Source organism: Dipteris shenzhenensis, chromosome 3 (assembly GCF_047967505.1).
Source record: "Dipteris shenzhenensis isolate YYH24624 ecotype China chromosome 3, Dip_SZ_1.0, whole genome shotgun sequence".
Taxonomy (NCBI): Eukaryota; Viridiplantae; Streptophyta; class Polypodiopsida; order Gleicheniales; family Dipteridaceae; genus Dipteris; species Dipteris shenzhenensis.
In genome coordinates this window covers 38,823,002-38,841,446 of record NC_141598.1, presented here as the reverse complement: position 1 = coordinate 38,841,446, position 18,445 = coordinate 38,823,002, and the positions used below count along the sequence as shown (strand labels likewise).

Sequence of the window (18,445 nt, the reverse complement as noted above, 5' to 3'; positions counted from 1 at the left end):
ATTAGGCCCTCATGCTCCTATGCTTTCCAATTGTGTAGCCAACAGAGTGTAACCCCGTACATTCTGTGTAGTTGACGAAGAGAGACAGCACATACATAGTAACATAGAAAGGGTGCACAACATGATGACCTACAATGATTCTATCAAAGAAAATAAAGCTTATATACATGCACCTATAGGTCAAAGGATTGTTGATTACCTTATCCACTCTACATGACCCTCACCCATAGATTAACCTATGTACTAACATGAGACGAACTAAGGAGCTATTCTAACAAGAGAACATTTTTGGAAGCTTTATTGATTGGATAAAATACAAAACCCAAAGAAAGGAAAAGCATGTATTTGACTTTGATGAGTTCTTCATATTGATGCGAGATTTTCCATATCAATGTCTTTCACTTGTATTTCTCATTCCAAGAGCATTTCTTTCTATTAGACTCCCATATTGCTCCTCCTTTACAAAATACATATCTTCATAGATCTCGTTAGCTCTTGTCAAGAATAACAATATTGGTGACTATGCAACCTCATGGCTATTGCATTTCACAATAGCTTAGACATTAGTTAAATAACTTTTCATACTAATGTTTTTCATTTCCTGTAGTCAATTAAAGCCATCTCCTATATCCAAGTGTGTGCACTATTCATCACTGGTCTATGATCAAATTTCATAGAAAGCTAATAAACATCTTCCATTTACAAAAAGAAGAGAGTGAAGAAATTTATCAAAACTCAAGTGTAATGGCCAATCTCTCTCTCTCTCTCTCTCTCTCTCTCTCTCTCACACACACACACACACACAGTATCAAGGGACCCCTAAAAAGCAAGAAAAATGAAATAGGACTCACACAAATGCACACGCGTGCGCATGAGAGAGAGCGGGAAGGGACCTCTAAAAAGTAAGAAAATGTGAAATAGGACTCACACAAGCTGCATATAGAGAGAGAGAGAGAGAGAGAGAGAGAGAGAGAGAGAGATAAGGGACCCCTAAAAAGTAAGAAAATATGAAATAGGACTCACACAAGCACACAGCGTGCGCACGCACATACACATCCATGCACACACGGGCATGCACATGCACATGCACACACACGAAGTATGTGTGCACATGCATACATGCACAGACACACACAAACTCCCTATGTCCCTAACTCCCTATCCCTCCTCGACATATACCTATGCTTGTCTTTGTACCTGTCCACCAGGACTCCATCCCTCCCACTGTTTGGTTTATATGGGGTACATCTCTTGTAGAGTAACATGTTTGTGACAACAGAAAAACACATTTGAGTTTTTTCCTCGAAAAAGATTTGATCCTTTGATAAACTTGTACTCAATCCAAAAGTAAAGATCGTTGATGCCCTTCACACATCCTGAATTGCATTAAACCATCAATAGGGACATACTGGCAAAAGGATGTTGGGTTTGTCAATGGAAGGCTAATGCTTGATTATAGTTCTCTTCAATAGATTGCCCAGCCAAACATGAAGCACAACCATTTTCCTTGGATTTGTACCATCAAACAACATGAGCAGACTGATACATAAAAAACCATCCATACTAATAAAAATAATACTTTTCTTTAAATGAATTGACCATTGTAGACATGTAAAATTTGTATTTTTCAGTTGCAGCCTGAATGATCAGTCATCCAGCAGAATTTCCAGCTAACCCTCTCCAGTAGAAAAAGGAACTCTACCGCATCATTAACCCTCTCCTGCACTGCTCTTTGAGATCATCAACTGGGGAAAACAGGATAAGCTTGTAAAATGGACTCAGAAGAATTAAGATCTATGTCCAAGCTTACTGAGCCCTTTTGCAACACCAGACACTAAGACTCTCCCCACCACCCCCCTATCCAGCCCAAAAGCAAGGACAACAGCCCCACCAACAATAAACCACTTCAAAAAATCTGGATGCCCCCTCCTTCCAGAATCAGGGTTTGAGAGTTCATCCAGAACAGGTACAGTAGAATCCTCAAAATAATTGGCAGGTACTCTTGTGACAATTTGCGCCATGAGCGCACTGTGAGACAGCAGTTCTGAAGACTTGCGAAGAGCTTGATACTTCCTAAGCCCAGGCTCCATTCTCTTGACACAACCCCACATCCCTTGTCGAACACCAAATTTAGCAATATCCCTTGGGATGCCCATATCTTCACAATGAAAAAAGGTCACCTCACATGCAGTCAATTGACCATTGCCCTTTGCAGATGCAGCTGCAGGCAGGAAAAAAATCAGATTTTTACCCCAAGCCACAGCCAAGGTCGAATAAAACAATGCAAATCCATTGAATATCAAAAAGCCCCATGGCTATTTCAAAGCACGGGATGAGCCACAACCTGCTCTAATACACCAGCTCGAGTAGTATTTATCAACTCTTCTAAATTTCTTTCGTGTGGGGACGGCAGTATAGGGTACAGCCTGCATTTGCAATCAACGGCAAGTTTGTTAATGCACATTGAGGGATACAATTAAACCATCTAAAACCGAGTTCTGCAAAGTAGCACCTTCGTTATACAGAAGTATGTGCTTCCTGACTCATATATCCTCCGACCAATAAGATATTCCCGGTCACTACAGAAAAAGGGATACTATGGCAGTTGCAGCAGCATCAGACACAGAATTTGTAAGTAGTCAGAATGCACATCACCAGACGATAATGAAAAAGTTTCCAGGTAAATTCAGATTGAATGCGGTCACCTTTCTGGTCCAATGGACAATTTCTGCCCCTGTCTCTGTACATTCTTCTAATGACTTCGAGTATATAATCATACTATCCCACTCAGACCGAAATTCATCATCCCAAAAGAAATCCTTCACCATCTCTGGGGTGGCATCTTCAAACACCGTGCAGCTCCTGTACTCTGTAGGGCCCCCCTGCAACATAACATGAAGCTATATTACCGTAAGCCAACTCAAAGATTTTGATCTTCTTTAGTACACTTGAGACCTCCTCACATTAAAAAAGCTACAACCTGAAATTTTGAAAAATGAACAAGACAACCAGTGAGAAACTCTGTCTGCTCAGAACTACACACAACCCCTTAAGATGAAAGACTAATCCTCAAGTGAAATCTTCTGATTTACTGACAAGTGCCACTAGGAAGTTGCAAACAGAAGTCCTAGTTATTTGCCCTAAGATCAAAGCTTCTGTTTACATTTGAAAGGCAGACAAACCTAGTGATGCAGGACAACAGCTCAAGTCACATAGATAAAAAACCTAATTTCATCCCACAATAGCGCAACAAACTTAATTTTATCCTGAGATAGTAGGAACTTAGACCGAAACCCTTATCCGTCGACTTCAGCAACAATCCACACACAAATTTCAGATTTCTCAGTAATTAAAGGCATAGTATGTAGTCAAAAGTTTCTTCAGAAGTAAAAGGCATAGTAAAGGTGAAAAAAGAAAATCATTTGAAGTCAGTACAATCAGACACAAACAATTACGAAAATGGATTCATCATTCAAGCAAGTTCCCTCAAATTGTCAACACAATCCCAGTCTCGCTAACTGGGAACATGCCTATCTCATTAGTGTAACACCAAGCTCAACGTTTGTACCAATAAATCACTTGCACACAGAGTGTGCTGCATTGACAAGATGCATGGCATTCTCAATGTGGAATGGCTTAGCATGTCCTTCTCAAGGTGGAATGGCTTAGTTTGTTGTATAGCCTAGAAACAACACCGAGTGTCCATGTCGCAATAGAAGTCATGTAGAAGGCTGAACATCACAAACTGAAAAACAGCAAAAACTCAACCAAACGCTACAAGCACATGCAAATCCCAAAGCCTCTCACACAAAAGAAAGAGCACAATGCTGGCATGTTCCTAGAAAGCAATGAGGACCCATCTATGTACACACTCATGCAAACAGACACAAGCGGACTCCAAACTAGGGCTATTGGAATGAGGACTCCTCCCACTATGCTCTCAATATATAAATAGAAGAGGGTAACCTCTATGCCATGTGTCATACAATGAGAGGCCTAATGGATTGCAGCCAATATGATGTGGAGGTGGATCTAATCCTCCTACCCTATGGTCCAAACCATATGACATACGCACACCTAAATGTAATACAACTATAGTTCAAAATGTGCACATACGCCTAGCTGGAATCTGGCATGGATGGCCAATATGTTAACCCTGGAAATGGGTTAACATCCCTTCATGAAGAGTTCACTGATTAAGCAGTTTACACAACCTTTGCTAGCTTTGCACGAAGAGCCATGGACTATTAGAGCCCCACCTCCACTCCACCTATTTAACTGATACCTTACCTCCCTGTTCTACTTCAGGCTCCCTGCTCCCCCTTTCAGCCTGAACGTCTCTCTCTCTCTCTCTCTCTCTCTCTCTCTCTTCTAAAGGGCCGAATAGTACATAAAAACAGCAAACAAAAAACACTGCAGCAAGGTCTCTGATCGTGCAGTAAAAAGGGCACTCCCCCTTTCAGCCTGAACATCTCTCTCTCAACATGGAATGGAATAGCGTGTCATTCTCTAGGTGGAATAGCTTAGTGACTTCATAAAGAGTTCACTGATTAAGTCAGATTCGTTTGATGCAAACATTGGCAGTTTGCACAACATTTGCTAGCTTTGCATGAAGAGCCAAGGACTATTAGAGCCCCACCTCCACTCCACCTATTTAACTGACACCTTATCTCCCTATTCTACTGCATGATCCCTGCTCCCCCTTTCAGCCTGAACCTCTCTCTCTCTCTCTCTCTCTCTCTCTCTCTCTACTTAAAGGGCCCAATAGGACGTAAAAACAGCAACCAAAATACGATGCAGTAAAAAGGGGACTCCCCTTTTCAGCCTGAACCTCTCTCTCTCTCTCTCTCTCTCTCTCTCTCTCTCTCTCTCTCTCTCTCTCTCTGCTTAAAGGACCCATTAGGAGGTAAATGTTGGAAAGGTCACCTCCCCATCTGTAAGCCCCCATATGGGGAGAGCATGGGGGGGGTGAACCTAGGTCTTGAGAGACTGACACATGGGCAGGGTAATGTCTGCCATGTGAGCAGGAATCAAAGAATGAAGAAAAGAGAGGTACCCGGAGGAGCCATGGGAGGGCTGCAACAAATGGAGCTTATGGACGGAAAGTCGGCTATGGCTGCTCAGCTTGGATCAGCCCTGGCAGAAGAATATTTGGAGCAGCACCAGATGGCAGCGTATTCCCAAAAGAAAGGCACCTGTGTGGCAAGCCAGGTGGTGGGGTTCATGGGCAGGAAAGCAACCTACAACAGGCCCTGGATATGGCGCAGCATGGCGGGCCAGAGAGAGCCTGCAGAGGGCTGCAAAAGGCAGGAGGGGCAGAGGGCAGGCAAAAAGGCCTGCAAGAGGTTCCTACAACAGCAGAAGCAACAGCCCAAAAAGGACCTGGCAAAAGCCCTTTTATAGGGCTGGTTGGACCAGCCAACCTGGTCGGGTTTTACAGACCAGCCTGGTCAGCCAGACTGGTCAGCAGCCCTTGGGGGAAATAAAAGGAGGGCCTCCAGGCCCTCATTTCTCATCTTCTGGAGCAGCACTTCAAAGAGCAGGAAGGAGCAGCAGAGCAGCACCAGTTGGGCCTATGACCAGGAAGTGAACTGGGCTGAGGAGCTACAGACTTAGCTCACAGAGGGCTGCCTACCTAGGCTGACACGCAGGGCAGCAAGGTTGAGAAGATCATTCTAGACAGAAAGTCTACAGGCGCTCACGGTGGAGCACGCAGGCTCGAGTCTAGAGATAGCCAGCAAATAGGAGAAGGACCTTGTGGTAAGATCAGAGGACCACACCATTGGTGGGACTCTCGATCTATCTCTCTTTTGTATTGTGTCCATAGCTTTGGACAGAAATATATTATTTTGGTAGTTTCTCTATCTGGCTGGTTCATTGTCTATTGATGAGTCTGCACTTCTATGCTATGCACATAAGTTCAAGAAGTTTGAGATTCCACTCTCCACACCACACTGTGTGAGCTCCTGGGCTATTCTATCAGTCTTCTGCTGTGTGTACCCTTTGTTGGGTGATTTCTAACATGGTATCAAGGCCCAAGTAGGAGGCTCACAGGTGTGGGAACCTGAAGACAAGGACCTTGCAGAAGGACGACCCTGATTCAGAAGCTCTTAGGAATCGACTTCCACGACTGGAGGACTGTGCCCTTGCGAGAAGGAGGGTGACTCAGGTTCAGTCAGGTGCGTTCACAGTTCTGGTCTACTAAAGATTGAGTTTAATCGACTTTGCTGTGTGGTTCAGCAGCAGAGATGTCAACCTCTTCAGCCCCTGCTCTCCCTTCCTCCTTCCCTAGATTTCTTCTTTCATTGTCCCTAACTTTGGAGAGTCTCGGAAACTAGATGGGTCAAATTACCCGATCTGGAAGGTGAAAATCCAAAGTCATTTAGTGGCTCGGAAATTGTGGAAATTGACAATGGGAGTGGAGGCGAAGCTAAAGGACATAATGGACAGACAGGGAGATATACTCATGGCAGTAGACAGAGAGGAGCTCGAAGCTTGGGAAGACAGATATGCCCATGCCCTGGCATTGATCATGGGAACTACGGCGGACTCCGTGCTTCCTCACATATAGATGGCCGAGACATCAGTAGAGGCATGGGTCACTTTGAAGGATCTGTATGAGACAGACAACACATCCCGGATCTTGCTTCTTCAACATCAGCTCTACAACCTTGATATGAATGAGGGAGATTCGGTACATAACCACCTCACGAAGGTCAAGGTGGTGAGGGATCAACCGGCATCAGTTGGTCAGAAGGTGGATTCGTGCCATTTGGCCTTGATGGTACTGAGGAGGCTACCTCGAAGTTTCAAAAGCTTTGTTACGACCGTGACAACAGGACAGAGGACCAAACCTCTGACTTTTGAGGAGTTGGGTGCATTACTGCTACAGGAAGAAGCTAGGGAGAAACTCTACAACAACGACAAGGATGACAAGGCGTTGCTGGCAAAGGATTACACTGGCAAAGGAAAGGGCAAGCCTAATGGTGGCAAGTCCAAGAAAGACGACTCTGATGACGAGGATACTTCCAAGAGGAAGCAGAAGAAGAAGTGCTTCTATTGTGACACGCCAGGTCATTTTGCGAAGGACTATAGAAAGAAGAAGGCGGATCAAAAAAACAAAAGGAAGGAGTTTGACTCAGATTCAGAGGGTGATACAAAGGCCAAAGCAAATGTGGTAATTGAAGAGTTCTTGTTGACATCTCCGTGTGTTACTGAGGTCAGATATGCCAACCTAGAAACCACAGTGATGATGTTTGACATTGAGATGTGGGTCGACGAGGAGTCAAATGCCTTTGTGAAGGTGAAGGACAGCATGGAGTGCTTGGTATCTTCCAGGTGTGTGGCTATTGTTGATACTGACACCCTGGGGTCTCACGTTCAAATGGACGCTATACTTCAGAAGGGAACAATACAGGATTACACAGGCTATTGGTATGTGCCTCGATGAGGTGCATGGTTTGCTTTCAGAGCAAGCACATAGGCAGTACGACGATCTGGTATGTACTTGTTCTTCTTCATTTGAGCCTTTATAGCATGCTATGGAGAGACTCTACTCTTCATTTGTCTCAGGTAATGCAAGATTGGAAGGGATTGGCCTTCTTCGAAGGCAAAAGAGGAAGTGTGGGTGCTTCTTCAAATCTCGGACACAGAGTGCTAGAAGGTGATGGACAAGATGTATTGAAGCCAGAAGAGTACCTGCTTGAGAGCTCAGTGAGAGTTCGTGGTCCAGGTTATCTAGAGTTATTCATTTGTTGCGGACCTTGCGGGCCAGAGAGTGCCTGCAGAGGGCTGCAAAAGGCAGGAGGGGCAGAGGGCAGGCAAAATCGCCTGCAAGAGGCTCCTACAATGGCAGAAGCAACAGCCCTAAAAGGGCCTGGCAAAAGCCCTTTTATAGGGCTGGTTGGACCAGCCAACCTGGTCGGATTTTACAGACTAGTCTGATCCGCCATACTGGTCAGCAGCCCTTGGGGGCTATAAAAGGAGGGCCTCCATTTCTCATCTTCTGGAGCAGCACTTCAGGCAGCAGGAAGGAGCAGCAGAGCAGCACCAGTTGGGCCTATGACCAGGAGGTAAACTAGGCTGAGGAGCTGCAGACTTAGCTCACAGAGGGCTGCCTACCTAGGCTGACACACAGGCCAGCAAGGTTGAGAAGATCATTCTGGACAGAAAGTCTACAGACACTCGAGGTGGAGCACGCAGGCTCAAGTCTAGAGATAGCCGGCAGATAGGAGAAGGACCTTGTGGTAAGATCAGACGACCGCACCATTGGTGGGACTCTTGATCTCTCTCTCTTTTGTATTGTGTCCATAGCTTTGGACGGAAATATATTATTTTGGTGGTTTCTCTATCTGGCTGGTTCATTGTCTATTGATGAGTCTGCACATCTATGCTATGCACATAAGTTTAAGAAGTTTGTGATTCCACTCCCCACACAACACTGTGTGAGCTCCTGGGCTATTCTATCAGTCTTCCGCTGTGCGTACCCTCTGTTGGCTGATTTCTAACAGTAAAAACAGCAAACAAAACACACTACAGCAAGGTTTCTGATCATGCCATAAAAAGGGAACTGTCAGAGAAAGTACAATTGTGTACATTGGATGCATTAGATGGACACAAGGGTGTGTAGAAGATGCTTGGGGGAACAACCGTTGGAAGCTGCCATGACCACATATACAGCAGGGACACCACCAAAAGGTATTGCTGATGTCATCACCCACCTCAACAAGGTTTGTCTAGTGCCGATTGAGAAGGTTGACCATTTGGAAGCCACTGATGTGGCATTGCTCAATGAGAAAGCACACATTGCCATAGTTACTATCAAACGCGTTTGACTGATTTACCAAACGTTTGGAAACGTTTGAAAAAAAGACGTTTGGAAACTTCAATCAAACTTTGCTTTGCATGCACAAGTTTGAAAAACCCCACATTTGAAAAAGACCCTAAGTCTTAAACTATGAAGATTTTGCCTCTTTTTTCATGCCCGTTTTGATGCCCATACCCGCACGACGGCATCCTTACCTCATGCGTTGAAAGCAACAGCTCTACCTCCAAGGTCGTGACGTTTCCAGCTCTCCAGGCCCTAGGGTTGCATGCTGCAGCCTGCTCTAGCTTTTAGATGCTAGCTACTAGCTACCAGCTATTTAGTAGCTAGTTAGTAGTTCCGAGCCTTGACATTGATGTTTGGGGACACTATCGCTTTCAAGTTTCATATTTTGCAGCTAGCAAGTTCTAATTTGTAAGCTGTTTTTTGAGGAAAAAGGTTTCGTATTTGGCTTTGTAATGTTGTTTTCAATTTATGGGCCTAGGCCCCAAGTTCCAAACGTTGTAGTTCAACTCTTTGAGCGTCAAAACTCAAAATGTGACTGGTTCGGCAGTGGTAAGTTTGTAACTGGTTTTTGCTTTAAAATTCTAAATTTAAATGAAATTTCTAGCTTGTAAGCTATGTATTATTATTTGTAATGGCAATATGTCAAAATATGCAGCATAATAATGACATATATGTCAAAATATGCAGCATAGCATTTTTTTAATTGAAATTATGATATTAAAAAAACCAACGTTTGGAAACTCCACCTCATTTTTTCAAACTTATCGAATGTTTGGAACCTCCAAACGTTTGGAACCTCCAAACGTTTGATAACTATGCACGTTGCCTATGTAATTGCTGAGATAAAGAAGCAAGGTGGATGGATGCAAGACGAACGACGGAAGGTGAAGAGCAAGAGGGATGAATGGGGGAAGGAGAGATCAACATGGGAATCAGAAAAGACCCGCCTTAAAAACCAGATGCAAGCCATGGGGACCAAACTACAACAGCTAAGAGATACGCAAAGAGCACCAAAAGGGGCAAACAAGGCAATGGAAGAACTGAAATCTGAGAATGAAAAACTCAGAAAAGATTTGGCATCTTTGCAGGCAACAATGCACGGTCAGCAATTTACATAGAAAATCACCAAAGGGGAAACCGCAATACTAGAATGCAAAGATGTGATCAAAAAAGGCACAGCAGCCCCCAAGAAGGAGTTATTTTCTGATGCCTTAGGAGAGGATAAAAGAAGGCTCACACAAAGGATGGATGAGGTGATCAGTTCTTTCTGAGGAGGGGATCCCACTATTAGATGGGGACTTCTCTCTGAGGGTAAGCCACCCATCCCCATCACAGATCTAGGCATCTGGCACATGTACGTGACCTCACTCTATGACGTTCCAATTTGGCACCACACGACATGTCGTCTCTGCTTAGGCCCAACACATCCGTCCTATTCAATGCATAGAATGTGCAAGCTGCACTGCGCCGGCTCCACAATCGAGGAGCCCAAGACCATGAGGGGCTACGGACTCAGCACTTTGCACATGGGCATGAGGTTTTGGCGCAGATGTTCAACCACGCAATATGCCACGGCTTCCCTCCTACTTTGAGTACCACCATCATTGTGCCGATACACAAGGTAGGGGACCCCATGGACACACGGAACTACTCCATCCTCATGATTGGCCACACACTGGCCAAGATCTATGGATCGGTACTAGAAAGAGAGATGAGCTCTTACACTGAGAGGCATGGGCAGCGAGCTTTGGGACAGACTGATTTCTGAAGACAGCATTCCACTCTTGATCATATTTTCACCTCACGGGCCATCATCAAGGATGTAAAATCGGGATCCCAAAAAGTCTTCACTTGGTTTGTAGACTCTCGAAGGGCCTTTGATAGTCACACAGGCCTGCATGATTAGGAGACTCTAAGAGATACATCCTAGGGGATATGATCGAGGAGGTGATAAGCCCATATAAGTCAATCAAAGGAAGAGTACGGGCTCTTGGATGCCTATCAGATTGGATTGAGGGCACGATCAGAGTAAAGCCAGGATGCCACCTCTCACTGACACTCTTTGGGCTCTACATTGATGAGATCACAACTTTCATGGATCCTTGCTTGTTGATCTAATGATACAGATTTCACTATACGCAGATGACAGCCCTAGAGGTGTTTTGCAAAGAAAGGCTACGATCTTCAACAGCTCATGGGCAGTGCTTCCTCGACACAACTTCACCTACTGAGGGTAGCCGGTTGAGATCGTGCAGTCATACACCTATCTAAGGGCCTTTTTCCTGGCCAATTTTCACAATGACTAATGCAGCCAAAACTCAACTCACACGAGGTACGGAGCTCTGGCTAACCTAGAGTGACAATGCTTTCAGGCACACTTCCAGGACCCCCCGACGAAAGGATGGCTCTTTGGCAAACTTGTGAGGCCAACAGCCATGCATGCAGCACCCTTCTGAGGGAGCGACCTATCGGTGACCAATTGGCAAAGATCATAGTCACAAGAAACGTTTCGCCTATTTTACCGTTTCGACAAGTTTTGTTTCGTTTCGTTTCGTGTTGTCAGACGAACCGGATAGGTTTTGAAATGATAATATATATATTCAAGGCTATTGGCTACTAAGATATGTTATACTCAAGTTTAGAGTTAACAAAGAGGAATATAAGTCAAGAAACCCAAAAAGGATATATAAAACACCAACACATCCTTCAAATTTATTTCAAGCTTTCAATCTTGATTCTCAAGTTTCAACTTCAGATAAATCAATCTTTAAGGATTGAAAAGCATATGTATTCTAGAATCTAGATATATGAACATTGAATCATTGAAAAAATGGAAAATTTTTGTTTTAAAAGTTATTTCAGGATTTGGGCGAAACAGCGTTTTGTGCAAAGCATTTCGTCCTGTTTAGAAATGTTTCGTGATGAAACGTTTCATCGCATTTGGACAGGACAAAACACGTTTTCATGTGACTATGGCAGAGATTTGAGAGGCTACATGTGACTATGGAATCCAAGATGATCCAAAGTAAGCCCTCGGTCCAAAATCAGATCATACAGGCAAAGTTCGCTATGACACCACTTCAGCTTGATGCCATCTTCCAAGCAGTGACATCTCTTCATAGGGTATGGGTCTTGCCTAGTTAGTTACTATCAAGGTTGGTATTAGAGTCATCCAGATGATTAGCCGAGAGTGGGTTAGCAAGAGACAGACCAAGCATAGCGACATGTCACAAACTTCTATTCATTTGAATCATCCAGTGGACACAATGGGATATACTAGTAGGGCAGCATGGATCAGCACAAAGAGACGACCCAGAGCAGCAGAGCCACCACACAAGATGCAGAGGCTGACCAAAGCAAGCACGATAGAGGTCCAACCCATCACTACTCTACTCGGAGAAGACCGTCAGAGCCAAGATCTCACTCTTGATATATGGGAATATAACTCCTCATATTGTATGGATGCTTTGGGTTACAAACATGCAATGGCACAACGAATTTTCAAAACAAGGGAGGGTACACATGCAAGACAGCTCAAGGATCAAGCACAGTTGACTATGTGATCACAAACTCACATGCAAAGCATATGAATGATTACATCAGGATTGAGGAGGAGACTCTTGAGTCGGATCATAGAGCAATCTCTATAGGCATAATAGGGACCAGCAATGCCGTAAAACAAACAGAAAACCCTCACACATCTAGGTTAAGAATGGACTACAAAAAAGCATTTATTTAGGAAAGGGAGATAGAGGTGGCAATGGCACAAGGGCCAACGCCTTCAACATGTCAAGAAATTGAGCAAATACATAACAGATATGCGCATCCGCCCAAAAATGCTTTGCTAAAAGCAAGGGAAGAAGTGTGGGGATGCCATGTAATCACTTGTACGACCAGGACTGTAAGGAGCCTAGAAGCAGCAAGCACAAACGAGAAGGAGGACAAAGCTCAAGCATATAAACAGGTGGTAAGGCACCCAAAAAGGAATATATCTCAAGAATGCAAACAGCTTGAGAGCTTTGAGGAGCTGAAACAAAATCCTAGAAAGTTTTTCCATTGCACCCCAAGCTGGGAGGCACAATGGGAAGACATGATACGGTTAGTCAAAAGCCTCTACGAAGAGATGGGGAAGAAAAGATCAACCATAACTATACTATCAAAACAACAAATGGAATCATAACCGAGGAAGACATGGAAAAAGGCCTTTAAAAACTAGCTAATGGGAAAGCTACAGACTCACAAGGGCTAGTAGCGGAGATGTTATAGGGGAGGTGAGAACGCAAAGAAAATGCTTACAAAACTTATGAATATGGCTGTAGACGAAGGGTTCCCATCAAATTAGCAGATTAGTAGGATTGCACCGATCCATAAGGGAGGAGATAGCAAGATGGCAAAGAATTATCAGACAATAACGGTAAGCGGCCTAATGGCAAAGTTATATGGCACTATCCTTGAGCAAAAAATCAGCAAATGGGCGGAGGAACAAGGAGTGAGGGCGCCATCCCAAGCAGGCTTTCGTCCCAAACACTCAACGGTTGATCATCTGGTTGACATAAGGGCTGCAACTCAAGGAGCCGAAGGTAAGAAAGAGGCTGTGTACTGCTGTTTTGTAGATTTCAAGAAAGCGTTCGACACTGTGCCACGTAAGAGGCTGTGGGAAAGATTGGAAAAGATTAAATTTCCTCTGGAACTCAGAGAAGCCACATACCGACCCTGCGAGAAGGTTCTAGCTGAGTTAGCACAGCCCCTAGTGGATGTGTCACCTGCAATAAGGAGTGACATAGGGGTTAAGCAAGGCTGCCCCCTCTCACTAGTCTTTTCATCAATGAGTTGGAAGAGTGGATGAGAATGCACAATAAGAAAGGTGTTTTGATTTTTGTTAATGCTCATCTATGCAGATGATGTAGTATTCTTCGCAAAGATCAAGGAGAGCCTGCAAATACATCTGGATGCACTGAGAGAATTCTGCAAACACTCTAGAATGCAGGTCAACATAGATGAGACAAAGATAATGGTGCTCAGGACACGTAACAAACAACTAGACGTCACATTTGAAAGGGTACCTCTGGAAACAGACAACACATATAAATATCTAGGACTAGATTTTACAGACAACTACAAAATGGAATGCATGTGTGGAAAGGAGGATTCTAGGAGGTCTAAAAGCTCTGTGGAATTGGGAAATGAGCGAGAGTCTCTATACACCATGCTTGTGCAGACAGTAATCCTTTACATATGCCCCACTTGGACACCCGGGCTCTCTAGGAAATATTGGGAAAGAATAGAAACATTACATAAGCGTTTACCCTACCCCATCCTACTGGCTGAAACAGGTATGATACCTCTAGAAGGGGAAGCATTATGTCAATCCATGGCTTACCTCAACAAAGTTGAGAAGATGGACACCAGTGCCATGGACTAGTGTGTCAGATTGTCGTGCTGATCCAACATCCACTTCAGCTACCAAGTGGCTGCTTTGTCCTTGATGTGCATCTATTCTAGCTGACACTGGTCATTGCGATTCTTGACTTCTACTTAGAATAAGTACTGAATTAATCTATGGAAGAAAGTAAGGGTAAGGGATTGCCATTATAACTCACAGTCAATCGTCTCGCAGATGTGTGCTGAGGGAGTGGATGCTTGGTACAGCAATAGCTCATTGTCCCGGTCCTTTGCTCTTTTTGTCTCTCATAGGCCAAGGCAAGCAGGATAAAAGGGCTTTCAAGCAGCCAAATCAGGACCATCGAGGCCATACTAGGTTGTAGGAGGACAGAAGTGGGAGAATAGGATCAGCCTGCCTGGCCCAACCTTCAAACCTAGAAGGAGCAGTCTGCTTTCTCAGCTACAGCATCAGCAGAGGAACAAAAGGCCAAGTGTAATTAAAATATATTACAGTACAAGGCACCCTGACCAACAAACAATCTGTTTCTCAGGCAGAGACCCAGCACGTTCTGTAGATACAGATTGTTCAGCAGGTACCTGTGTGTGCAGGTGGGTGCATGCATGCACGTGGGGAGTCATGTGCATTAGCGTGAGGACATGTACTCTGCACTTGCATACATGTGCATATGAAAAATGAATCTGATTAATAGGTAAGCATAATGCAGCAGCATCTATATAAGACTTGCAACTTAAAACTGAGAGGGCAATGCATTACTCTCTCTCCACCACAATGCCAGCTGTCTGTCAACAAGAAAAAACGAAAATGTCTCGTTGCACCCAAAGTTTTAAGACATGGCAGGGGGTTTCCGGGAACTTGCCTGTGGATCACGGCGCCATGCTTCGTAAGTCATGCCAGGAACTTCTTTATTCATCATTAACTCCCAAGGTGACCCGCCATCTTTGAGCTCCAGCCTGCGCTGAAGATCCCTCACATCCTCATCTCCAACAACTGACCGAGCCAAATTTGGAGTACTGGATGTCTCACATTCTACATGTTCCAGTGAAGGAGTTGCACCACTGTAAAACAAACAAGGTGACAAAACCACTATAATCGCCATGATAAGATAGTATAAACTAGCTCAAACAAAAGATAAAGTAAAATCTTCCAATAATTAGTAGAGGAGAGGGAAGTCAAGGGAGTGAAGGTGAGTGGGAGAGGGGAGAAGTGGGGGGTGCGAGAGGAGAGAGGGGATGGGGGGCATTGATGTAAAAAAGGGGAGGAGGGGCATTAAATAGGGAGGGGGAGTGGAGCCTCTTGTGATACATTTAAATACCCCATGTCATAATTGAAGACCTACCAAACACCCCAATCTAATCACTCTTTAACATTAATCCAGATTCCAAATAGCTAACCGTATCAACTTTGACAATAGCCCATTTGGGCATTGAGCTCATAATAACCACCATCCTCCCAGGATACAAGGACCCTAACCTATATTTCCCGTTCAGTGGAAAGAAAAAGAAACCCCTCGATAAAGGAAAAGCTTTTGGAAGTTCCTTGTCTTAGGCAAACACGCATAGCCACTGACCCATGACATCCAATCCATCATATCATTTCCTTGATAAGCCATCATAAGTCAACCATATACAGATTTCGCCAGGAAAAGAAGCTTCAGGACTCGACTGACCACCATAACCCCACCTTTTCTCTGTCGAGTGAACAAGCTGCGTTCTGGGCAATTTCCATGCTCCGAATTTCAGCCAACATTCCTTCAACAACATGTGGAATGCCGTAAAAGCAGTCATAGCTAGCCAAATTCTCCGTGCTCCAAACCCAGGTGGACTGGTCCAAAGTAAGCGTGGTCTGCTCCTCAAGCCCAAAAACAATAAACTCACCCATCTTGGCTTCCAAGCCCAGACCACTATGAGACCTATCAATACAGGTACCCACACGGGCATCAAGCTAACAGAAAATTCCAGAGCTGTCTCCAGAACCGATGATCCCTCCAGAATCAAATTATCTCTGCCCCTCAATTCCATCTTGACACCTCCGTATCCAGTAAGCTCCTAGTAGTATAAAATATATTTCTAGACGAGTCGAGGCAATGCAACATGCAGCACTCGCCAAACGTGCGCTTTCATCATAATGGCTGCGTCCGCTGCTGCGTCTGTCGCCATTGAACCTAACATTACAATATAGCACCTCAGAACGGTTTCTTCTGCAGGCGCCATGAAAAACAATAATCGAAGATGGATTTAGCAGGACAGAAACAAACGACGTGGGAAATTTCACAGAATCAAGGACGTAATTAACCTTCAAAAGTTGCTGAGAAGTGCCAGGAGCGGCCATTACAGAAATGCAGCAAAGCCGGGATGCAGATCGGGGGAAGTTCAGTCCGCCCAATACTGAAATGAGATGAAAGCGTCGGTGAATCGACTGCCTGAGGAGTCAAGACCATCCGAATCGATAGAAACAGCGAAGGAGAAGTCAGGGGGTATCACTCCCGAGTCCCATCCTGAAAGGAGAGGACCGCACTGTAAAGTGATGATGACGATTCCTCTTCAGTAAAGACAAATTTCATCATCTATTACAAGGGCATATCATCAAGGCATCGTGTTATCATAGTTTTGAGAGAAATATAAGGGCCATTACACACACACACACCCGCCCAACATGGGGACCGGGCGTCGTCAGTACACACACGTGGTGCAGTAACATACGTTGCACAACAAAGCTGGTGCCCATTATGACTCCCAGCAGGAAACGAGGATCTCGATTCTCGACTCGAGTCCTTCAATGAAAACCCCCACGGCCTTAACCACTTATGCCATTTTCAGATTGTTGCCTTTTTTGTGTTATCACATCCCGCTCGTGTGTAAACACATCCCACCCATTGCCTTCTCTCACTTTGGCGGGCGTCGGCGATGTGTAGATGGCCTAAGAGTATGTCCCCATAGTCTTGGTAGTAGCGAAGATGCGCAGCTTCTTTGGAGGGTGTCAGATGGAGGGGAGGTGATGGTCCGATGGAGGGAAGGTGTCCCCATAGAAGTATGCCAAAACCAGTGGAGCTCGCCCCTCTACCCTCCCACTGCAGGAAACATACCTTATGCCCCCCTTTCCAAATTGGGGTACCCCCAAGCACCCCCCAAATTTTATTAGGAAGCTACTGGTGGCTAGTTGTAGCGCAGCTTCGAGAATCCCATGGTGACTACCCCATTACCAAGCTGGTATAGGGTGGGTATAGGGACAGGCTCTAAATCTACATGCTATAAGAGAAAAAAATCATTTCAATATAAACAAAGCAAAGACAGATGTATGTGAATTGTATTTCCCCATTACTATGCTTAAGAATATATGATACATGATAAGGCCTAGAAATGACCACGAAATATGACATCTTTTACAATTTTCAATACAAGAGGAGAAGAAGTATTGCTCTTTGAGTGAGAGAGAAAGAAAACACACTTTGTTGAGAATCACACTACATCATCGACCATAGTTCTTGCTCCTTTTTCCATATCAAAGTAAAAGGTAATCATCCAACATGTAGTAGAAACCACCTTCCATGATATATTTGATGCACACTAAAAATGGTACTCTGTAAAAGTAGCATCCTTCGAGGCTTTTATGTGGAGTATTTAGCCAATATTCAAAAGACCGCAATGCAAGCCTAAGGCTCATTAGAAAATGTTTTATCGTGTCTCACTTGCTCATTTCAAACATCTAAACAAATAATATGTAGGTATTGTACAATGAAAGCAAGCAAAATTAGATGAGGAGCTATGAGCAAAAGCAAATTTTCAAAACTATGTGGCAACAATGAAAATTTTCTAGCACATTACCATTAAGGTTGCCTTGATGCTATCATCCGTAATTAGTACACCTAGCTGGGTTTCTTCAATGACAAAAAATAACATCACATCTATCAAGTCTTTGGGAGATGGTTGCACTTTCCTTAGCTCACACTCGATTATCAATAACCAATAATATCTTCAAAGGTGGTTTTGATCATTTCCCAACAAGCTTCATGTGTCTCAAGTAGCCTTGTAGATTCGTATGTGTGGTCAATTTTCTATAGTGCTAAGTGTAAGAGACATTTTATTGGTATTCACTTATGTCAAACATGTGGCCAAGTCCTTGTCTCTTTGGCATTCATAGCAGATCAATTGGCTTGTCAATTTCCTCTAGCTTCAATGTGAGGAAAGGTCTTTTTTAGTCTTCATAGCAAATCA

At 44.2% G+C, this 18,445-nt stretch overlaps 1 protein-coding gene across 4 annotated transcripts; it reads right to left on the bottom strand.

Moving 5' to 3' along the window:
• Positions 1 to 1,566: 1,566 nt before the first annotated feature.
• Positions 1,567 to 16,884, bottom strand: LOC147903777 (uncharacterized). 4 transcript variants are annotated; one of them, XM_087401162.1, is made up of 7 exons: positions 16,527 to 16,884; positions 15,915 to 16,431; positions 15,091 to 15,289; positions 2,706 to 2,882; positions 2,513 to 2,596; positions 2,345 to 2,426; positions 1,567 to 2,221 (listed from the first exon to the last, which is right to left on the bottom strand). In XM_087401162.1, the coding sequence occupies exons 2-7, from the start codon at positions 16,250 to 16,252 to the stop codon at positions 1,788 to 1,790; spliced, it is 1,314 nt and encodes a 437-aa protein (XP_087257288.1). In that variant the 5' UTR covers positions 16,253 to 16,431; positions 16,527 to 16,884; the 3' UTR covers positions 1,567 to 1,787. The 4 variants fall into 4 exon arrangements, with proteins under 4 accessions (XP_087257288.1, XP_087257292.1, XP_087257299.1 ...); XM_087401166.1 differs by having other exon boundaries at positions 16,566 to 16,884; XM_087401173.1 differs by having other exon boundaries at positions 15,915 to 16,395; positions 16,566 to 16,884.
• Positions 16,885 to 18,445: the final 1,561 nt, after the last annotated feature.